Source organism: Bubalus bubalis, chromosome 2 (genome assembly GCF_019923935.1).
Source record: "Bubalus bubalis isolate 160015118507 breed Murrah chromosome 2, NDDB_SH_1, whole genome shotgun sequence".
In the NCBI taxonomy this organism is placed as follows: domain Eukaryota; kingdom Metazoa; phylum Chordata; class Mammalia; order Artiodactyla; family Bovidae; genus Bubalus; species Bubalus bubalis.
This window is the reverse complement of record NC_059158.1, coordinates 173031970-173055664: the sequence shown is the minus strand read 5'-3', so window position 1 is coordinate 173055664 and position 23695 is coordinate 173031970. Positions and strand designations below refer to the sequence as shown.

General features: G+C 49.9%; 2 protein-coding genes and 1 long non-coding RNA gene across 3 annotated transcripts in view; 2 read left to right on the top strand and 1 right to left on the bottom strand.

Annotated features, from left to right (window-relative positions):
• Positions 1-3629, top strand: part of HPCA (hippocalcin) — an 8411-nt gene extending 4782 nt beyond the window's left edge. Inside the window, exons 3-4 of the mRNA XM_025278479.3 lie at positions 2399-2504; positions 2634-3629. Coding sequence (XP_025134264.1) covers positions 2399-2504; positions 2634-2731 — 204 coding nt within the window. The 3' untranslated portion in view covers positions 2732-3629. The remainder of the gene's footprint in view (positions 1-2398; positions 2505-2633) is intronic.
• TMEM54 (transmembrane protein 54) lies at positions 3189-10365 on the bottom strand. Its single transcript, XM_025278481.2, has 6 exons — positions 10171-10365; positions 7717-7910; positions 4914-4973; positions 4573-4761; positions 4302-4436; positions 3189-3862 (listed from the first exon to the last, which is right to left on the bottom strand). The coding sequence occupies exons 1-6, from the start codon at positions 10184-10186 to the stop codon at positions 3788-3790; spliced, it is 669 nt and encodes a 222-aa protein (XP_025134266.2). The 5' UTR covers positions 10187-10365; the 3' UTR covers positions 3189-3787.
• Positions 9364-23695, top strand: LOC123332206. Its single transcript, XR_006548992.1, has 3 exons — positions 9364-9475; positions 10677-10758; positions 23326-23695. It is a non-coding gene; the product is annotated as an uncharacterized LOC123332206 (long non-coding RNA).

Sequence of the window (23695 nt, the reverse complement as noted above, 5' to 3'; positions counted from 1 at the left end):
CTTCCAGACTGGCCTGTGCTGTTTAGACAGACCCTGGTTTTTTTTTTCACAGCAGCCCAGGGGACCCAGACAGCCAGTGCAGACAGAACTCTGCAAACCCTAGTGACTGATTAATTACAAGTTGGCTCCAGTGAAACAATGAGTGAGCAGTAATTCCAGAGAATTAATTAGGAAGCCCAGGAGAAGGCCAGTCACAGGGGAGCAGTCACTGTCTAAGTCACTCACTCAGTCCTTCTCAGGACCCAGCCCTGAGCCAGGTGGTGGGCATACTAGAAGGGAAGAGATCTTGCCTCAGTCTCTTAGAGCTCCCATTCTGCTGGGAGAGACAACTGTGCAGGTCACACTAACCAGCTCAGTGACAGGGGTACAAAGGTGACATTTGAGAGTCCAGGGAAGTGAAGGGCAGGGAAGACCTGAGGATGTGGTGAATGAGTAATGATTATAGTATAAGCTGCTGTTTACTGACCACTTACTGTAGCCAACTACGTACATTATCTCATTTAATACCCTGGATGGTACAAATGAGGGAGATATGATTACTCCCTGTTTTACAGATGAGGAAACTGAGGTTATATATTTGTCCAAGGCTATAGAGCAAGTGATTAGTGGAACCAAGATGCTATTCCTGGTCAACCTTACTTCAAAGACCCTGTTTTGAGGGGTCGTTAGCACTCCAAAATCATCTATCCAATGACTAAGAAGGAGAGGGTTCTAATCTGGTCTCTGCCATCAGTTTACTTTCTGAGTCTCAATTTCTTTTCTGGAAAATGGGGATCTCAGTACCTGATTTTCAGGGCTATTGCAAGGGTGAGAATAATGTATGTAAAAGTACCTTGCACATAGTGGGTGTCTGTAAATGGTAGCTAGTATTATTGTTCCAGGCAGAGGCTATAAAACCTGAAAGGTGGAGGGGTATCTGGATATGGCAAAATCATCTACTAGGGGAAGCCTGATGGTGGAGACCAGGGACCAGAGTGTGAAGTGCCTTGAATGCCAAGGGACAAATGTTTGGACTTAGTAACAGGGCAGTGGGAAGTGCCAGTGGCTTTTAAACAGGGGAGTCCCTGCCAGATGCCAGGCATCCTGCTAAATTCTGCAGGTCTGGGTACTTTCTTCTTATCTGTATGCTGGGGGCAAGGAGCAAAGGCATAAAAGTACTTCTGGAGAGGGGTCCCCAATGGAGGCGCTAGGGCAGCATATGGGCCCTGACCCAGCATGCATCAGAGAAGGCCTCCCTAAGAAAGCGCCATGTAAGCTGAGCCCCAAGGAGGAGTGGGAGGCAGCAGAAGGAGCGTGGGGCAGCATCCAGAAGGAGCTGGGTGCACGGCAGGCCTGGAGGGAGGCCTGTGTATCACGGGAACGAGGGGGCGGCCCTGGGCTGGGGACGTGGCAGTGGAGATCTGTGTTTGGAAAGAGTTTTCAGAGGTGGCCCTGGGAACAGACCCGAGAGAGGCCGGAAGAGACCACTGGGGAGACCAAAGCTGGATCTGAAGCTAGGGAAGTTTATGGTTTGGGAGAAGAAGGAAGTCTTCTCGGAGGAGGTGTTAGTAGCAAAAAGCTGGCAGACTGAGGCGACCAATCTGGGTCCCTGAGCTCCGGGACTGCGGGACCTAGCCCACAGGCCAAGTCCTACGTGCTCTGTGTACTTTTAGCGCAAAACCCCTCCTTCGAGTTGCCTCCGTAGCTCCTGTACCTGGCGGCTGCGGTCCTCCACCCAGCCACAGCCCAGGCTGTCCCCGCCCTCGACTGATGGTCCGTGCCTTTATTTGCATAACATGCCCCGCCCCCTGTGGACCTAGTCGCCTCCCGCCCTCCAGCCCCTAGGGCGGCCCTGCGCCCCCTGCCAGCCACGGTCGCATCGCAGTCCAGTGCCACCCGCTCCTGCCCAGCGCTCCCTGTCGACCATCGAGGGCGGGCCACCCGGAGCCCCGAAGTTTCTGAGAAGCGGCTCTTCTAACCCGGTGCTTAACTGGGAACCTTCGGCGTCTGGCACAAACACCTTAGCTGGGAGTCCCGGACCCTTCGCCATCTGGGCCCCGATGTCCTCCAACATCTCTCCTGACCCCCTGCTTTCAGCCAGCCCCAGTGCCCACTCAGAGCTGCCCTCTGCGAGGCCTTTGTGCATGAAAAATCCTCTGCCAGCAATTCGTTTCCCACCGAACGCTCCAGAGGAACTTGGTCAGGGACCGACCGCTCCAATAGCCCCCTCTTCCGGGAAGCCTTCCAGGTCACTCCTTCCAGAACTCCCCAGCTCCCCACGCCTCCGCCGGTCCCTCTCCGCCTCACCTCGTTGGCAGCGGTGATCGTCAGCGCACCTGCGGGCGTTTTGGGACATAGTTGGGGGTGGAGGGCTCAGGCAGGCTCCCCTCACGCTCTGCCTTCCCCACCCGCCCCCCAGGCCATTTACAAGATGGTTTCGTCCGTGATGAAGATGCCGGAGGACGAGTCGACCCCGGAAAAGAGGACCGAGAAAATCTTCCGCCAAATGGACACAAACAACGACGGTGAGGAGGCAGGGGCGGGCGCGGCGGGCACCACTCCCACTTCCTATGCCGCAGGTCTGCTCGGCCACCCCTAGCTGCTGTTGCCTTCCCCCCCCCCCCCCCATCATTGCTCCCCGCCTCGCCCCGCAGGCAAGCTGTCCCTGGAGGAGTTCATCCGCGGGGCCAAAAGCGACCCGTCCATCGTGCGTCTGCTGCAGTGCGACCCCAGCAGCGCCTCCCAGTTCTGAGCGAGAGGAGCCAGGTTTCCCCTCCCTGCCTTCACTGACCCTCTCCCGGCTCTCAGCTTCCTTGCCCTTGTGTCTATCCAGGCTGGGGGGCAGATGGCTACCCCCAGGGTCTGCACTCTGGGGGGGGGGGGGCTATGGGGAATGGAACCCTGCTGTCCCCCCAGGCCCAAGCCAACAAGTGGTTAGCACCCTCGCCCCACCCCACCACCCCATCCATCCAAGAGGCAATATCAGCCTTCCGCAATGATCGAGACAAGGATTCTGGCCTGGTCTGCCCCTCAGAGTCAGCCTTCCCATACCTAGATATCAAGACTTAAGCCACTCTCCCCTCCCCTGTATCCCCCGCCCCCAAGCCATGAGGCCAGACTTCCCTCCCCCAACTATGGGGCAGGCTCCCCCACCTCCACCCCCACCCTTGTAGATCTCAGCCTTGGTGGAGCTGGGAATCACACCCAGGTAAGGAGTTTGTCTTTTTATTTGGAGGGGAGAGAAGGATTCCAGAGGCCTAGAGGCTTGAGGAGAAACCATCTTTGAGCCATCCTTCCTGGCAGGAGGGCCTTAACCCTGCATGCTCCTGCCCTTGCTGGCCTGGAGGCCCTGATGCAAGAGGGAAACCTGTTTCCGGCCCCCAGGCTGTGAGGCCCAGGATCCTACGCCTACATTTTGCATTCTGATGAACACAGACCCACAGACCCCTCTTTGTATCTCTCAGATACACACACAGACCTACAGACAGACAGGCAGACACAATTGGACACCCCCCACCCCAACCCCAAAGCATCCTGTATGGAAAAGAAGAACAGACCCCCCTGGCCGCACCCCTCCCCTGCTGCATGCGCCCACGTGGAGCATCTCTGTTCTTTTTAATGACTTCAGAATAAAGTCTCCTTTCAGTGCAGCGGGCTGGGTGGCCGGAGGAGAGGGGTGAAAACCTCACCCGGGTCCTGGAGTGGCCATTGAGCCCTCTTGGCTGGCTCCAGGAATACTGGCCTGATCGCAGTGTGGACTTGGTTGCGGGGCCCCAGTGGCCACGGGGCCTGGATGAAGCATCAGCTGTCAGAGAGTCATGGGCCCGGAGCTAGCGCGGCTTGGCAGGTCAGGGTCCTCCACGGGCTCTGGACTCTCCTGCATCTGTGGAGACACCAGAGGCTGCCAGGCCGGCTGGGGCTGGGTTTGGATGTCAGGACATCCAGGAAGTGGGAGGAGGGGAGGCCTGAGAGGATCTTTGGGGTGAAAGGATACCATTACTCTCTACTATGCAGGAGCGAGGCCATATGCCTGCAGTGCGCCCAGTTCCAGTCCAGATACCTCTCCCCCTGCTCAAGACTCATCCTGGGGCTCAGGAGAGCCAAATGTCAGCTGTGTGACTTACCTGGGAGAGCTGAGTTCTCTGAGCCTCTGTGTTCTCCCTTTTGTCCTGGGGGAGAAGACTGTTGCCCCAGTTTTCAAGGTGGGGGCCCTTTACAGAGGGGTGGGGGCAGATCAGCCTGAGCCCCCCAGCAGGGGCTCCCAGGGGAGATGGGGGAGTTTTTAGAGCTGTGGGGGGAGGGCGCTGGATAGCATGCCTTACCATGCGATGGCTGCTTTTCCCCAACCAGGGCCTCAGTTCCAGCACCTGGTGGGCGAGCTGGGCGCTGCGGACAGCAAACACACTCTCTGCCACGCAGAACAGTAACGAGATGCCCCAGAGACACAGGCTGGAGCTCTGCGGGGCGGGGAAAGGGGCAGAGATGGTCACCTGGGGTTGGGGAGTGAAGGGCGGGACTCCAAGAACCCTTCCCACCTCTGATGAGCCCCTGGTTGCCCCCCTCCCTTCCTCCAGCCCAGGCCTAAGCACTTACGTAAATGCGTGTAGGGTCGAAGGGACAGTCGGGTGCCAGTGCCAGGCGTTCAGGGCCCCCAAAAGTGCAGGCGGCCAGCAGTGCCCGGCCCTGGGTGGCAAAGGTCATGGCGATCGAAGCCAAGAGGCCGAGAGCACAGGTCAGAGAGAGAAGGGCACAGGCCACACTCGAGCTAAACACTGTCCAGCGCTAGATGGAGAAGACCACTGGTCAGTGGACATCAGGCCTGGCCCCCTGGGCAGCTCTAGCCCCCGTGGGGTTACGCCCTCCAAGCAGGCCAGACCCTTGGCGGTAGCTGCTGTCCCAACCCCCGCAGACCCGTCCCAGGAGGCAGCACGTACCAGGGGGATGCTGGGGAGGTAGCGTGACAACACGATGACTGCAATGCCTGAGGTGATGACCTGTGGGGGAGACTCAAGTCAGCTCTGCCCTCTCCCCTCCTGGGGGAGAATGGGCAGGGGGGCCGGCCGCTCTCCAGTAAAGAGTCCATCATCGCCAACTCTAGCCCTTCAAACCCCTACCCCCTGCTTAGCTTTGATCTCACTTCCTCCATCTGTTCAGGGGCGCTGTCTCTTCATGGTCCAGCCCCAAAGTGACGCTTCTAAAACACTGTCACCCCCTGCCTACAACCTTCCCTGACTCCCCACTGCCTACAGCTATATTTCTCAAACCTCTGTATCTCAAGGGTCATAGAGCCATGTCACAGGATATACATGACATGTCTCCCTGGAGTGGAAAAGGTTTTGGAAGAAACGAAGTAACTCGACTGGCAAGGAAGTAAAAAAACAACATTGTTATTTTAAAATAGACTAGTACTTTTGCCTGGAGAATCCCATGGACTGAGGAGCCTGGTGGGCTGCAGTCCATGGGGTCACTAGAGTCGGACACGACTGAAGTGACGCAGCAGCAGCAGGACACTTTATGGAGTAGAATTCCAAATCCCTAGGAGAAGGCAATGGCAACCCACTCCAGTACTCTTGCCTGGAAAATCCTATGGACGGAGGAGCCTGGTGGGCCGCAGTCCATGGGGTCGCGAAGAGTCAGACACGACAGAAGCAACTTGGCAGCAGCAGTGGCAGCAAGAGTATGTTAAACTCTCCCAGGCTCTCAGTGACCCGGCCCTGTCCCATCAGTTTCTCAACTCCACCCTGGGCCAGGCTCTTCCTTCATCACCCTGGATGTGGACACCCACGCAGGGCCTGGCCTTGATGCCAGCTACACAGCGCCTTCTCAGGAACACCCTTCCGGCTCCTCTTCACCTGCTTGGGTTCTTCCTCCTGCAGGCCTCCCTAAACAGCCCTGGTCCCAATAGGTGGGGCGGCTCCACTATTAAGCCCACCAGCTGCCTTCTGGATCTTTTGGGTTCCACTCAGCCAGACTCCCTCCTTCAGTCCCCTCACTTTATCAGGCCTGGGCTGGACCCACAGGAGGCAGCTTAGACTCTGGAGGGCCCAGTAATGCCCATAATTTGCTGTGCAGACACAAGTAAGTGCCTCAGACTCTCTGGGCAAACTAAGCCTGCTCAGCAGAATGAGCTCATTTGCCAGTCAGAATTACACTGCCTTTGGTGTAGGTCACATTGTTTCACATCTAGGGTGGCTTCTTTGTATCAGCAGGAGGTTGAGTGAATCCCTGAGTCTCAGTTTCCTCATCTGTAAAGTGAGGATAAGAGCAGCCCCGTGTTGCAGGGAGCTGTGGGGATTACTTGAGGAAATAAGAGCACAGCTGAAGTGGTCCACCCCAGAGCCCATCTCTGGTGGACCTTCAACCCTGGGCTCACTGCCTTCCTCACAAGGCTGGTCAGAGGAACAAAGTACAATAACAACACACTACACGTATCTGCACGGCCTAGCTCTATCCCACTGACAGAGGCTCCTCTACTTGCTGGGGTTTCTGATCCTCACTTATCCAAGGCTTGGGGCCAGCAAGCTGTCTAAGCGTCATTTTGCAGGGGAGGGAGCAGGCTTAGAGGGAGAAAGAAGTCCCTCAGCCAGGAGGTGGCAGGGATGGAACTCGGACACTGATGTGACAATGTTCCCCAAAGGCTGCTGACAGCTGGGAAAGGGTTTTGTGAACTTGAGAATACCAGACCCCTTCATTCTTATATTCATCAACCAGGTACTGACATCCGGCCATAACCATGGCTTCTATTTATTGAGCCCGTATTACAGTCCAGGGCTTCCCTGATGGCTATGCCTGCAGAATCTGTCTGCAGTTTCGGAGACCTGGGTTCAATCCCTGGGTCGGGAAGATCCCCTGGAGAAGGGAATGGCAACCTACTCCATAATGCTTGCCTGGAGAATCCCATGGACAGAAGGCCTGTCAGGCTACAATCCGCAGGGTCACAAAGAGTCGGCCACTACTGAGCGAGGCTAACACTTTCATTTTCACTTCATTATGAAGGAGTGGGTAGCTATTCTCTTCATCAGGGTATTTTCCCAATCCAGGGATCAAACTCAGGTCTCCTGCACTGCAAGCAGATTTACTGTCTGAGCCACCAGGGAAGCCCATTTTATGATAGTGCAGGCTTAATGCTAAAGCTCCTGCCAAATTGGCTTTTTCAGTGTCTCCAGAGGAGACCATATCCATTCCCACCTCCACACCTTTGCATCTGCCATCCTCTATACTTGAAATGCCATCCCAGTTTCTTTTCCTACCTGCTGGCCCCAGCAGGCTTCCTATCCGGGTTATGGTAATGGTAGCATATCATCTTTGAATTCCTATTCATCCATCAAGACCCACCTCGGGGGCCTCCACCTCTGTGAATACTCCCAAGCTGAGCTGATGCTCCTTCCCTCTGTCCAACAGTGCCTTGACTATTTCCCTATTGCAATAATAATCCTTGCTAACAGTAGTGAGTGCCAACTATGTACCAGGCACTGTGCTCAGCACTTTATGTGGATGATCGCTTTCAATACTCATCAGGACCCTCTCAGATGGACAGTGTTACCATCCCCATTTTATAGATGAGGAAGCTAAGGCAAAGAGAGCTTGAGTGACTGGTCTGGTTGGTAGTGGTGGAATAGGGGTGAGTGTTCAGGGCTCTCTGCCTGCCCACCCCAGGCTGTGGGTGGGGACTCATCAAAGACCCTGCCAGCCCCTGCCAGCCCCCTCCTGCCAGTCATCCTCCCAGCCTGGCCATACCACGATGGCAGAAGTGACAGAAAGGATGTCGACCACGCAGTACTGCAGAGCCACAGCATCATTGGGGGCAGCCACGTAGCGCAGCACGGTGCCGTGGAGGAGAGCGGCTGCAATGAAGCTCACGTGGCCCAGCACGACCAGCACCAGCCCAGTCTTCATCAGTACCTTCCGGAAGTCACCCACGCTCAGGCCACCTGGAAGGGACAGCCACATCAGGGCCATGGATGGGACTCATTCCGCTGGGCAGAGGAGGAAACTGAGGCCCTGGCAGGAGTGATGGACATTAGGTTCTAAATCTATTTCTGGATGATTCGGGGCCAGTAACTTGTCTTTTCTGAGTCTCAGTTTCCTTATCAGGGAAAGAGGTTCACGTTACTTTCATGGGAGTCCTTGGATCTTTAAGGTTGGAAAAGCATACAGGTGGTACTTAATAATAAGGGGTAATAGTCTTTGTTAGTGTTCAGGGTCATGAGTGGCACAGTCAGGATTTGAACCCAGGTCTCTAGCTCTAGACCCATAATCCTCTAAGCTTTGCATCCCCTGATTTTTTTATCCATACATTTGTTACATCAGTGTTCACTGAATGCCTGTTCCATGCCAGGCCCTGAGGCACCATAGAGAGCTTGATGGTCGCTGGTCTAAACGCCAGGGAGCCCCCAGTTCACTGGTCAGGGATCAGGTACTATGCAGGACTCAGTTTGGTGGATAGGACCTGGCACATAGTAGGGACTCAGCTCACAATTGCTGAACAGACTCAGGGCAAGAAACTCAAGCTTCTGAATCTCCATTTCCCCATCTGCAAAATGGGAAGAATAACCCTTGTTTCCCAGTGGGGAAAGAGGGTCCCCATGAGAAGATAGACGGGAAAGGAGGGCATACCCTGGGTGCAAGGGCACTGGGCAGGGACACAGCAAGGTAGGGAGGCTGGGGTCAAAAGAACGTCGTATGCAAATCCTATCTGAGTGTCCACAGGTGGCTGCTCAGCTCCCATCTGCACACCCCCCAGGACCAGGGAGTCCTCCTGGCAACTGTTCCAGATAGCTGGGATGTGCCCTGTGGTGCCTGGCTCTGCATATGATGGCCCCTGGACCCACCAGCCCCTTCACTCTAGCCAGCTCTGTGAGACCAAAAGACTGGCCTGGCCCCTAGAACTAAACAAGCCCCTCTTCTTCCTTTAGCTGCTCCTTGTGGAGCCTCTGAGTCCCTTTCCAGACCTCGATGTCCCCATTGGTGGCAGAAAGGCAGATTGGGTCATGTTTCATATATGGGGGTTTTGCAGAAAGAAAGAAAAAAAGGGAGTGTGGGGTAGGAAGGAAGGAATACCTAGATTGGATGTTCTTGGGGGCCCTATGCCAAGAGGAGGCCCCCAGGGAGCAGGGAGGGCTGGAGCTACTCAGTCGCAGCCCCTCTTCATGATCCCCACCAGCCTCTCTCCTTTCTGGGCCCCAGTTTCTTTCCCCAGAGGTAGAATGGGAAAGGGTTGGCTTAGCCGGTTTCTGAGACCCCTGCAGCCTGCAGGATGCTCTGGAACTATACCAGATCTAGGAGAAGGAGAGGGCAGACGAAGGGCGGGACAGCCACCGTGGGACTGGATGGCGTCATGAAGGTTAAGTGCTGGTCAAACAAGAAGGGGCATGGCAGTCTTGTCCCAGGAGCCTGACCCACTTCACCCGGTCCACCCACCTCCCTGGCCACCCAGACACACCAACTGGTCTCATGAGCAACAGCATCCCAGGACCAAGACTTGGTCAAATCGGAGGTACAGTGCCAGCATGGGGCTGTGCTTGGAGCACTGGACAGAGTCTTGGGGCGGTCCTTCTGCTCAGGAAGGTCCTAGGAGGGGGTGCTACCCTCAGCACTTTACAGATGAGGAAACCGAGGCTCGAAAGTTCTCTCCGTTAGAGAGTAGGGATTCCCCAGATCTGTCCTGTGACTGCGAACAGCATCACTGTGTCCAGGGAGTAAAGGGAGGGGACCCGTCTGTCTCACTCCTCTGTATGGATCTGGGGAGCAGAGGGTAGGGAAACCGGAGCCCTTTGCGAGGCTAAGGGAGCCAAGGGCAGGCAGCCTCAGGCTCAGAACTCCCGGGCTCTGGATACCCCTCCCTCCACTCTGGCTTCTGGGGAGCTGGCGCTGCTTTCCTCCCATCTGGGAGGGGGGGGGTCCCTCCTCCACAAGAAAGGAAAGTGCAAGCGGGCAAGGTGCGGCTCCACCTCAGGAAGATACCAGCAGCCCGCCTCTCGCCAGCTCAGTGAGGGGAAACTGAGGCCCAGAGCAGAAAGTGACCCGCAGAGAAGGTGGCCTGGACCGCGGGGGTTCGGGCGCCCACTACAGTGCTCCGCCCCTGCGGGAGGACTTGGGGCGGCGTCGGGCCTCCCGGGCCGTGTCCCACCCCCCCCCTCCCCCCCCCCCCCCCCCCCGATCCCTACCCCTACCCCCACCCCCGGCGCTCACCCAGGCGCAGACACATCTTGGCTCCGGCGCCGCGTCTCCGCGGCGGCTTCAGCGGGGCTCCATCCCGGGCCGCAGCCGCCGCGCGCCCTGCAGAGCCCGCGCCGCGCCCACTTCCCACCGGGAGCCCCGAGCTCCCGGCGCCCGGCCGGCCTCCCTTCCCGTCACTCCCCGGGCGACCCGGCCCCGGGAGAGCCCCGGCGGCTCATTTACATCCTGGGCCGGTCCGACCGGCTGGACAACCCCTCCAAAGCCCGCCCGGCTGATTCATAGCGCTGGCCCCACCCACCTGCGCCGGCCTCGGATGCCGGCCAGCTCCCGGCCACCGACTCCTCTAGCCCACCCCATTCCAGGGATGCCCATATTACAGATGGAAACTGAGGCCCAGAGGAGCTGCGATCGTCCAGGCTAGGGAGTGAGATGGGGGCCTGGTGCGTGGTTGTCCTGACGGGTGGGCACATGACAGGAAAGCCCCTGGGTGAAGGCTGAGAATCCACTTCTTTCTATAGGGTGGGGAAATGCCACGGTGAGTGATGAAAGAGAGCTACCTAGAGAATTGGGGACTGACCTCGACCTGCTGCATGACCGCAGGTAAATCACATTTCCTGCTGCCCCGGCCCAGGATCCTTCTGTGCCCCACACTGAACAAGCCACTTTACTTGTGGGGTGTGGTTGGAGCCGGTCTCTGTTCTCTTCTCTCAGAAAATCCGGTATAATAATTCTTGTCCCCTAAGGAGATCAGCCCTGGGATTTCTTTGGAAGGAATGATGCTAAAGCTGAAACTCCAGTACTTTGGCCACCTCATGGGAAGAGTTGACTCATTGGAAAAAGACTCTGATGGGGAGGGATTGGGGGCAAGAGGAGAAGGGGACGACAGAGGATGAGATGGCTGGATGGCATCACTGACTCTATGGACATGAGTCTGGGTGAACTCTGGGAGTTGGTGATGGACAGGGAGGCCTGGCGTGCTGCGATTCATAGGGTCACAAAGAGTCGGACACGACTGAGCGACTGATCTGATCTGAAAGTCGTGAAAGTGAAGTGAAAGTCGCTCAGTAATGTCCAACTCTTTGTGACCTGATGGAGTGCAGCCGGCCAGGCTCCTCTGTCCATGGAATTTTCCAGGCAAGAGTACTGGAGTGGGTAGCCATTCCTTTCTTCAGGGGATCTTCCCTACCCAGGGACCAAACTCGGGTCTCCTGCACTGCAGGCAGATTCTTTACCATGGGAGCCACCAGGGAAGCCCCGAGTTGTGGTGAAGTACAAAAAAGGGATGAGAAAGCACTTTGCAAACCCTCCAGAGTATGTTTACAGACAAAGTGCAGAGCTAGCAGGAGCACATAATAGAAGCTGTACTATTCCTGGCTGCTGGTTATTGTGCCTCTTCATTGTACCAGCATGACCTGAGTCCTCCTTTGTTTCATCCTCAACATGTAGAAATGGACGCAAGCAAGAGTGTCCAGGGGAAGTGGTGGAGTAGAGGGTCTCTGTGCTCACATTCTCTAATGTGGCGGGGCTGTGGCTGCCTGCCTGTGCTCTTGGCTCTCGGGCAGGCCTCTGGGAGGCACTTTTGTGGTCTCCAGGCAGCATCAGCTCACAGTCTGCACCCCGCACCCCACTGGTCAGTGGCCTTGAGGGCAGGAGCTGGCTTGACGCATCTAACACCAGCTATCCACTGATGCCTGTGCCTTGCGTGCGGGGCACACAAGTTACAGATGACCAAGTCCATCTCCCAGGGGCTGCCCTGGAGAGTGCGTGTGGTCACTGCAAAGCCAATGTCAGAGCTCACTCGTGTGCATGTATGTGGCTTCCCTATCCGTGTCAGGCAGTCCCCTTGACACTGAGCACATTTGGGGCAGTCTGGAATGAGGCTGGAGACCCAGACATTTTAAATGTCATTGCTTACAAACGAATAAAAGAGAGTTCTCTCTTTCTAACCTTAGAACAATACTGAGAGTTAAATATTACTCCATTTTACAGATGAGAAAATTGAGGCCTAGAAAGGTAAAGTGGCTTTTCAAATAGCATTCAGCAGATATCAATGGTAGAACTGAGACTTGAATCTAGATCTATGTAACTCTGAAAGCTGCTTCTGAGTGAGGTGGGGGACGAGAGGCCGTAGACTCCAGGGAGTAGGCCTGCTCTCTGGGACCTCTGAGGAGGGAACCACCCACATTTTACTCCTCTGACCCAGTTTCCTGGCCATGGCCCAGCCTTAGCCGCCTGAAGTTATCACCACTTCTCTTCCTTATTGCCAAGTGGCCAAAGTCCATTCATCTGAGTTGCCCAGTGTCCCCTGCCTGTGCCCCACCCTTCTGCACACTGGCCTAGGTTTCTGGGGTTCTGGGAAGAAGCCTAGACTAGAGAACTAGCCCCCTGTGCTCCACCAACTCACTATGACACTCTGGGAGCTCACTGTCCTTCTCTAAGCCTCAGTTTTCCTATCTGTCAAATGGAGATAGTGATAGCCTTCTCAGATTTCTGAGGGATAAAATGACGAGAGATATGAGAGTGGGTTGAAACCTAGCCAGAGAAATACAAATAGAAATCCTCTCTCTTCCTAGAGCGTTTAACAACCAGGTGTGGCCTAGTACACTCAAAATTGGACTCTGGGTCCTCCCCATAGGGCTGCTCAGCTGGGAAGGGGTTCAGGCTTCCAGTCCCTGAGTGAGTCCTCTTCACCTTAGCAAGGCTTTTCCCTCCCTGATTATTAGAACAGTTACGCCTGTAAGTAGAACGATCACACACACCCCCTACCATATTCAGTTTTGTGCGTGTATATACACACACACGAAACAAAAAAGCCAAGTGATCAAGCTTGTCTGAGAGGAGGAGGTGGTTGAAGGGGACTTAGACATGTTTACAATGCCCAAGTCTCCCTGGTGTGAATGAGGGATTTGTTATTCTTTGTATTTTTTCCAGCTTTTACCTTTTTATTTATTTTATTTATGTATTCTTTTATTTTTAGACCATCCCAAGTTTGTGTGGGATCTTAATTCCCCAATCAGGGATGAAACAGCACCCCCCAACCCCACCCTCCCCACACTGGATGTGTGGAGTCCTAACCACTGGAGACTTTTTTAAAAGCTTATTGTAGAATACTTAGAGGAAAAACAGGAAAGTATAAAGAAAAAATTGGAGCTATTTATAACCTTCTCTGCCCCACAGATAACCATGGTTCACATTTTGGAGGATGTTTGCCTAAGTGCCTATGTAATTTTCTGCTTCTCTGTGACTCCTGCCACCCCTCCTCTGCCACCCCTACTCATCGCCTTGGTCTGTTGCCCTCCGTGTCACCGACTTCTATCTATCAAGGACTTGGGTTTCCAGATCTAGATCTGGCAATCATTCCTCATGTCCTGCTCATCCATGTGAAGGACCCTCTAATACCCTCCCTTGACCTTCATCATGACCCCAGTTATTCCCTCTGGGTTCAGGTTTTGAATGGTCCCTTTTGAAATCCCAGCCTCGAGCATCCCACAAAAGCCTCTCTTGCAGTATATCTGTCTTTTAACTCCCATGGCCTTGTACTCTGACCTCCCAGAGGCAACTGGCCCATTCTGCTTTCTTCTGTTCAGTTAACCCCCTCCTGGCCTCTTCACACCAAACTTACATCACAAGGTTGAGCATCTAAAGGCCAGCTCAGCTGGCCAGGTGAGAAATGAGAGGTATAGGAGACTTGGACTTGGACCAGGATGGTGGCTGTGAAAATGGAGAGAAGAGGGAGAAGTAAAACTTACGATTTGGATGCATGTTAAAATTTGAAAAGCACTGTTCTGAATCCACTCGCCTCATTCCTGCTCTCAGTCACTCCTCCAGCTCCACATGGACCACACTTCATCTCTCATCCTCTTCATTTCTGCCAAGTCTTTCCTATCAGCCAATAAACATACCCAAGTCTCTTCTATTCTAAAAAAACACACGTTCCCTTGGCTCCCTTTACGTTTCTAGCTACTGCTTTTTAACTTTCTCTCCCTTCCTCTCCAAACTTCTGGAATGAATTATCTTTACATGCTGTTTCCATCTTCTCGACTCCCATCTCCTCCCCAGTCCACAGCTGTGCGATTCGGCCCTCCGCTGGAAGAGCCCTCATCTAGGTCACCAGTGACTGCCGACCACACTGAAGCCACATTTCAGTCCCTAACTTACTCTCCACACTCTTGCTACGCACCTCCTTCCTGGATTTCCTCCTACCTCTGGTTATTCCTTCTCAGTCTCCATTTTGGACTTTTTGTCATCAGCTCAACTCTTAAATGTTGGTATTCTTTTGTATCCTTTCTGCTTCCTCTATGGGTCCCATTGGTTATTTCAGTCAGTCTCATGGCTCCCCTTTTATTTAATGATTCTCCCAGACTAGACAGCTTCCTTGAGGATCAGACTTAAATATCCAGTGATTTTGCCTCTCCGCCTGGGTGTCCAGTCACCTCATGCTGAACATGTACCAACTTTCCCCCCAAACTGCTTCTTGTGTTTTCCATTTCAGTCAGTGGCATCACAATGTACGCAAGCCAAAACCCTGGGAGTCATTCTCTACTCCTTCCTCTCTTTCTATATAAGTCAATTGTCAAGTCCTGCCGGTTTACATCATAGATATTTCTGTAACTAGTGCTTCCTCCTTGTCTCTGCTACTACTGTCCTCGTTCATGCAGCATTTCTTCCCCCCAGCTGGTTTTTCATACTACTGAGTAATCTTCCTAAAGTATAAATCAGATCATATCACTCTTCTTCTTATTTTTTTTAGAATTTGGAAAGATCCAGTCTGTTTTTTTTTTTTCTTGGTAGATTTTACTTATTTATTTTATTTTTGGCTGTGCTGGGTCTTTGTTGCTGTTTGGGCTTTTTTCCTCTAGTTGTAGCAAGCGGGGGGCCACTCTCCAGTTGTGGTGGGCGGGCTTCTCACTGCAGTGGCTTCACCTGTTTCGAAGCATGGGCTCTAACTTGCGCGGCTTGAGTAGCTGCAGCTCGTGGGCTCAGTGGTTGCAGCTCCCAGGCTCTAGAGCAACGGGCTTCGTTGCTGCTCGGCATGTGGGATCCTCCCTGACCAGGAATCGAACCCGTGTCTCCTGCATTGGCAGGCAGATTCTTTACCACTGAGCTACCAGGGAAGCCTGATCATGTCACTCTTCTGCTTAAAATCAGTAACATAAAAGAAATTAAGACAAATAAATGGAAAGACTTCCCGCATTCATGGATTATAAGCCTTAATATTATTAGGATAGCAATTCTCTCCAAACTGATCTACAGATTCACTGCAATCTCTCTCAAAATCAAAGTTGCCCCCCCTTTTTTTTTTTTTTTTGCAGATATTGACAAGCTGATCCTAAAATTCATATGGAAATACAGAAGTCTAGAATAAGCCAAAATATCTTGAAAAGGAAACAAATTGGAGGAATCACATATTTCAATTTCAGATTTTACTATTATGTAAAGCTAGAGTGATCAGCAACGTAGTGCTGGCAGAAGGCATAATAATTCAATGGGATAGAATTGGGAGACCAAGAATAAAGATGCCGAAAATAAAACAGAAATAAAAATACACATGGTTGGCTAATGTTTAACAAGGGTACCAAGATGATTCAAGGTAGACAAAAATGTGTTTTCAACAAATAAAGCTGGGACAACTGTGTACCCATGTACAAATAAAATTGGTCTCTTACCTTATACCACATGCAAAAGTTAACTCCATGAATCAAAGACCTAAAGATCAGTGCTAAAACAACAAAACTCTTCAGGCATTAGTCTTTGTGACCTCGGATTAAGAATGGTTTCTTAGATATGACACCAAAAGCACAAAGAAAAGATAGAGAAGTTTGACTTCATCAAAATTTAAAACTTCCGTACTTCAAAGGACATTATCAAGAAAGCCAACCCACTGACTGAGAGGAAATATTTGCAAAGCATATGACTGATAAGTGTCTAGCATCCAGCATACTATTAACATACTAAAGAACTATTAACCACTCAACAGTAAAAACAGGCAACCAAAATGTAGGCAAGGGATTCAAAGAGACATTTCTCTAATGAAGGTTTGCATGTGTAAATGTGCTTAGTGTCCAGCTCTTTGTGACCCCATGAGGAGCTCGCCAGGCTCCTCTGTCCATGGGTTTCTCCAGGCAAGAATACAGGAGTGGGTTGCCTGTTCCTCCTCCCGGGAATCTTTCTGACCCAGGGATTGAACCTGTGTATTCTGCATTTTCAGGCAGATTCTTTACCACTGAGCCACCTGAGAAGCCTGAATAGAAGGTATACAGATGGCCAATAAGCACATGAAGATACTCATCATCATTGGACAGTAGAAGAATTCAGATAAAATCTATAGTAAGATAATTGAGGTCGTGGAGACACTGGAACCTTCAGGTACTGCTGGTGGGAATGTAAAAAGGTCCAGGTATTTTGCAAAACCTACGTACGTACTCAAGAGACATAAAGACATATATTCACACAAAAAAACTGTACTTGAATGTTCAGAGCAGCTTTTCTCATAATTATAGCACTACATCCAGAATAGGAACCCACACTCTCTGCCTTCTTCCCCATTATCATAAATGAAGTCTTCTTGCTCCTTTCTTTTTAGAAAATATTTTATTTATTTATTTTTGGATGAGCTGAGTCTTTGTTGCTACCCTTGAGCTTTCTCAGGCTGCAGAGAGCTGGGGCTACTCTCTAGTTACAGAGGCCTTGCGTCGCGTGGGCCTCTCATTGCGGTGGCTTCTCTTGCTGTGGAGCACAGGCTCTAGGGCGGGTGGGCTTCGGTAGCTGGGGCTCAGGCACTTAGTTGCTCCGTGGCATGTGGAATCTTCCCAGACCAGGGATCGAACCCAGGTCCCCTGCATTGACAGATGGCTTCTTCACTGCTGGGCCATTAGGGAAGACCACTTTTGCTCCTTTCCAAGACTGAACTCACTCCTTATCAATGGATGACTCCAATCAATGCCCAAACTGCTGTGCATCTCCCTCTTAAAACAATACAAAGGAAAACCTTCCTGGACTCTACTGCCCTCCAGTTACCACTCATTTTTCCACTCCCTTCCTACTTTTTCAAATCTCATCACTCTTCAACCCATTCATTCTCTGTGGGCTTCTAACTTCAGCACTCTACTGAACCTGCTCCTGCCATGGACATGTATGTTTTCCATGTTGCCAAATCCAGCAGTCACTTTTATGTTCTTCTCTTAGGTGTCTCAGTAATAGTCAACCAAGGGCATTACTACATCTTGCTTAAAACATACTTCTGTGACTCTGCACCCTTCAGATTTTCCTCCTACTGCTGTAGCTGTTCATTCTTCGTCTCTTTTGTTTATATATGATTTTACTTATTTATTAATTTTGGGCTGTGTTGGGTTTTCGTTGTTGCAAGGGCATTTCTCTAGTTATAGTGGGTGGGAGAGTGCACCAGCTTCTTATCATGGTGGCTTCTCTTGTTGCAGAGTTTGGGCTCTAGGGTGTGCTGGCTTCAGTAACTGTGGCCCACTGGCTCGACAGTTTTGCCCCATGGCATGATCCTCCCTGACCAAGGATCAAACCCGTGTCCCTTGAATTGGCAGACAGATTCTTTACCACTGAGCCCCCAGGGAAGCCCTGGTCTTTTAGTTGATTTCCCTCTCCTGGATTTGGACCTCTAAGTCTAGTTTTCAATTCCCCATTCTAAGGTCAAACCCTTGACCTCGTCATTTTCAGTTACCATGCTAACTCTAAGACCTTATGTTTCAGCACTCTGACACCCTTCTCCTATCTTTCCAGCTTTGTTGTTCAGTTGCTAAGTCATGTCTGACTCTTTGTGACCCCATGGACTGCAGTATGCCAAGTTCCTCTGACCTCTATTATCTTCTGGAGTTTGTTCAAATTCACATCCATTGAATTGGTGATGCTATCTATCCATCTCACTCTATGCCCCCTTCTTTTGCCTTTTTTCCAGCATTAGGATCTTTTCCCGTGAGTTGGCTCTTCACATCAGGTGGTCAGAGTATTGGAGCTTCAGCTTCAGCATCAGTCCTTCCAGGGAATATTCAGAGTTGATTTCCTTTAGGATTAACTGGTTTGATGTCCTTGCTGTCCAAGGGACTCTCAAGAGTCTTCTCCAGCACCACAGGTTGAAAACATCAATTCTTCGGCACTCAGCCTTCTCTGTGGTCCAACCCTCACATCTTTACATGACTACTGGAAAAACCATAGCTTTGACTATACAGACCTTTGCTGGCAAAGTGATTTCTCTGCTTTTTAATATGCGGTCTAGGTTTGTATAGCTTTCTTTCCAAGGAGCAAGCATCTTTTAATTTCATGGCTGCAGTCACCGTCTGAAGTCACAAGGCCACGCCCTGTGGCACATGGATCTTAGTTTGCCAACTAGGGATCAAACCTCTGCATCTTGCATTGGAATCACCAAGTCTTAACCACTGGACTGCCAGAGAAGTCCCTCTCTTTTTTTCTTTCAAGGTGCCAAAGTAGATTGTCTCAGGATCTTTGCGATTACTCTGTCCTCAAATCTTCAGGGAGGTTTTCTGTCTCACCGTCTAAATCAATGCTGTCTAGTAGAAACTTTTGCCATCATGGCAAGGCTCCATATCTATACTGTCCAATATGGTGGCCACTGGGTTTCCCTGGTGGCTCAGTGGTAAAGAATCCCTGGGTCAAAAAGTTTCCCTGGAAGAGAAAATGGCAATCCACTCCAGTATGGTGGCCACTAACCACACATGGTTATCAAACACTTAAATGTGGCTATTGTGACTGAGAAACTGAATTATTTAACTTACTTAATTGAAAAATTTAAATTTAAACAAGCAAGGGGGTTTGTGGATACCATATTTAACCATGAAGGTAAATTACCCCCAAGTCACTTTCTGTTAAACTATCCAGTTTTCTTTTATTTTTGCCCTTAATTTTAATGGGAAATAATTCACATATATCACTATATAATGCTTAAGGACTACAGAGTTTTACTTTCTCCAAGGCGCTTTTCTCTAGGTGAAATAACCTTATTCACTTATTGATTTATTTTCTGCTCTTTCTATGAGAATGTGGCCATATGAGAGTAGAGGCCTTGGGTATCTCATATAAAACTCATCACCCAAAATTCAGGGCCTGGGGACTTCCCTGGTGGTACAGTGGATAAGAATCCTCCTGTCCACAGTGGGGGAAGGAGAGAGTGGGGCAAATGGAGAAAGTGGCATCGACATAAATATACTCTCATGTGTAAAATAGGTCGCTGTTGACAAGTTGCTGCCTAACACAGGGAGCCCACCCTGGTGTTCTGTGATACCTAGAGGCGTGGGAGGCTCAAGAGGCAGGTGATATATATATATATATATATATATATATATATATATATATATATATATAATTATGGCTAATTTGCATTGGTGTATGGCAGAAACCAACACAACACTGTAAGGCAATTTCCTCTCAATTTAAAATAAAGTTTTAAAAAGAAAGGAATCCTCCTTTCCAATGCAGGGAACAATGGTTCAATCCCTCCTCCAGGAAGATCCCATGCGCTGTGGCGCAACTAAGCCAGAGTGCCCAACTACTAAGGTCCGTCCGCCCTGGAGCCTGGCCTCCGCAACAAAAGAGAGAAACCACTGCAATGAAAGGCCCACACGCGGCAGTGAAGAGTAGTCCCACTCTTTGCAGTTAGAGGAGTCCGTGCATACCAACAAAGACCCCGCCTAGCCAGAAATCAAAATAAACGACAACAACAACGAAGAGCTCAAGACCCGATTGGTGTCAGGGAAATGCAGGTGCATGATTTGTTGTTTTTCAGTCCTCAGTCATGTCTGACTCTTTGTGACCCCGTGGACTGCAGCACACCAGGCTTTCCCATCCTTCACTATCTCCCTGAGTTTGCTCAAACTCATTTCCATTGAGTCAGTGATGCCATCCAACCGTCTCATCCTCTGTCACCCTCTTTTCGTCCTGCCCTCAATCTTTCCCAGCATCAGGGTCTTTTCCAAAGAATGGGCTCTTCATATCATGTGGCCAATGTATTGGAGCTTCAGCTTCAGCATCAGTACTTCCGATGAGTATTCAGGGTTGATTTCCATTAGGGCTGACTGGTAGGATCTCCATGCAGTCCAGGGGACTCTCAAGAGTCTTTTTCAGCACCACAGTTCGTACATGACTACTGGAAAAACCATAGCTTTGACTAGATGGACCTTTGTTAGCCAAGTGATGTCTCTGTTTTTTAATATGGTGTCATGATACATATTTGTTAACTGATGAATAAAGCGTTAAGATTGTGGTTCTCCAAGCGTGGCCTGCAAACCTCTGAGGATCCTCAGGACCTTATTGTGGGGTCTGTGAAGTCAAAACTACTTTTATAATAATTCTAAGATGTTATTTTGTGGTTTTGATGGTGGAAAAGCAATGGCAGGTCAAATAACTGGCCCCTCAGCATTAAACAAGGCAGGACTTCAGGCCGCCCTTGTAGTCACTGTATCCCGAGCTGGCATGCACGCACAGCAACAGACGTAAATATACCAGATTCACTTAAGAACGACTTGATGAAGCAGTAAAAATTATTAACTTTATTAACTCTCCACCCTTGACTATATTTCTTTTAAATATTTTGACAGAATGGGAAGAATTCTGCTGCCTGCCTAAGTACCATGGTTGTCTCCAGGAAAAGCACTTGTGCAATTGTTTGAGTTGCAAGCTGAACTAGCTGCTTTTTTTCATGAGCACCATTTCTACTTGAGAGAAGGATTGAAAGACACACTATGGTTATGCAAATGTAGTTTTTTGCAGACATTTTCTCTAAAATGAAGGAAGAGCGCTGTCAATTCAAGAGGAAAAAATTGACAATATTTGCTGTCAAAGAAGAAATTTGAGCTTTTGAGTGAAAATTAGATTTTTGGAAAATTTGTATCCACTGCTGTGAGCTTAGCAGCTTCCCAATACTTCAAGACTTTCAGTGGTGACACTAACCTATATGATATTTTTATGTTGTAAAACAAAATGTGTCAACATTTGGGAGATCTGTGTAACTTAGTGAACCAATACTTTGCAAGTGACTAACATGTGATGGTACAAAATCACGCACAAGTAAAGGATGAATTCAAAGTGCAAGATAGACCAATTTTTTTTCCCATTTTCAAATTTATTTAAAATGTTTTGGCTGTGCTGGGTCTTCTTTGTGGAGGGTGGGCTTTCTCTAGTTGTGGTGAGCGGGGGCTGCTGCTCTTTGGGTGTTCTGCATGGACTTCTCGTTGTCGTGACATCTCAAGTTGTGGAACACGGGCCATAGAGTGTACAAGCTTCAGTAGTTGTGGTGCATGGGCTTACTTGTTCCCTGGCGTTAGGGATCCTCCCAGACCAGGGATTGAACCCATGTCCCCTGCATTGGCTGAAGAATTCTTAACCACCAGGCCACCAGGGAAGTCCCAGACCAATGTACTTTAATATAATGAAAAGTTGACCAATAATGGTTTCAGATTCCACATGGAAACTAAATTTTACAAAACTGTCATTTGTCGAATTTAGGTATAGAATCAAGGAGGAATATCCACAGTTATCTGAATATCCTTTTAATATACTCCTCCTTTTTCTGGTTATATACCTGTGTGAGGTTGAATTTTACTTCATTTTTTAATGTTCATAGCAGCTTTATTTTAAAAACTCCAAACTGAAAACCCAAATGTGCTCAGTCACTCAGTCGTGTCCAACTCTTTGCGATCCCATGGACTGTAACCCACCAGGCTCCTCTGTCCATGGAATTTTCCAGGCAAGAATACTGGAGTGGGTTGCCATTTTTTTACTCAAGGGCATCTTCCTGACCCAGGAGTTGAACCTACATCTCCTGCATTGCAGGCATATTCTTTATCACTGAGTTACCTGGGAAGCTCAAATAGCCTCCAACAAACGAATAGACAAGCAAACAAGGCTGAATATTTTTTATATACTTCAACCAAAACAACACAGCTCAATATATTGAATAAAGAAGCAGCTATGGGAATTCTAACTGCCTTTTATTAAGTCAGACATTAAAGAGATTTGCAAAAATGTCAAACAATATCATTCATTTCACTCATCTTTTTGATTTGCAAAATGTAATTACTTTTCATCGAAAAGGGTATTATTTATGTTAACATCAAGGGGTTTATTATTTTCAGGTAAATAATTTTACTACTTTCAGATACATAATTTTTTAAAATTCTTAATTTCTAACATCATAAATATCAATAATGTAACCCACATCAACAAAAATCTCTTTCAGGTCTTCAATTTTTCAGAGTGTATAGGGGTCCTGAGGCCAAAAAGCTGGAAAACACTGCTATAGATAAGCAATAAATCTGATCAATCAGTCTCTAACACCTTGGTACATTGACAAAGGGGTAACAAAGTCATTATAAATAAACACTCTCATTTGAACAGAAGAGGAGGGGCAACAACACCTACTGGTCTGTAGTGTGCACTGGGTGTGGCAACCTGCAGATTAAGAGCAGCCAGAATCCCCTGCCTCGGTAGAATGAGGCAGACTGGGTGCTCTGCCATGCTGAGAGATCTCTCTGGCTAACATAACTGCGGACACATCTCATAAGGATTTTGAGCAGTTCTAGTATTGTTTGGAGCCAAGACACTGCCTCAGGGATTGATCAATTACAGGATTCCAAGTGACAATGAAATGCAGCCAGACACTATGTCCCTTCCCCCGAAGGCCTCCATCTGCCTTTTGTCTGTAGAAAAACTTTGGCCCGAGAATGAGTTTAATATAACTACAGAAAAATTAATAATCATAATCAAATAAAACCAGTGAATTAAAATAAGTAAGTACAAATGGGCTTCCCTGGTGGCTAAGTCGGTAAAGAATCTGCCCACAATGCGGGAGGCCTGGGTTTGATCCCTGGGTGGGGCAGATCCCCTGGAGGAGGGCATGACAACCCACTCCAGTATTCTTGCCTGGAGAATCCCCATGGACAGAGGAGCCTGGCAGGCCACAGTCCATGGGGTTGCAAAGAGTCGGACACAAAAATAAAACTATATACAATCTAAATTTCTTAGAAAAGGAGTAAGTTTAATCAGAGAAGTGAGAAAATGAAAGAAAGGAAAACCATCAAGGGAGACCAGATAATAATAGTTTAGTCATTAGGCAAAGTCAAGGACCTTTATTCCTTCTCAAGGACTGTAGATAAAATTCTGAGCCATATCCTGTGAACTGTCTTGTAGATACTGAGACTCCCACCAGGTGCAAGAAGTTAACTACATGATGCCCAGACTGCAGCCACGACAGAAAGCTGCCACAACGCAGAGAGTTGGCATTCAGAAAATGGAAACAAAAGAGAGCCTGGAACTGAAGATTAGTTGTACTTAAAACAATCAAAACGATGCTGGTCAGACCACCACGTGACCAATTTCAAGAGGACTGTCAGAGCTGACTGTACTGTGTCTACAGGTAGCCCCTCCCTCCATCTATAAAAGCTTTTGCCCCCAATTGTCAGTGGGGTGGGTTCTGCCTTTGGACGGGCGTCTGCCCTCCCCTCCCTCCATTGCTGGCTTTGCTGAGAAAGACAGCCTGAAATAAACTTTCCTTTCTACC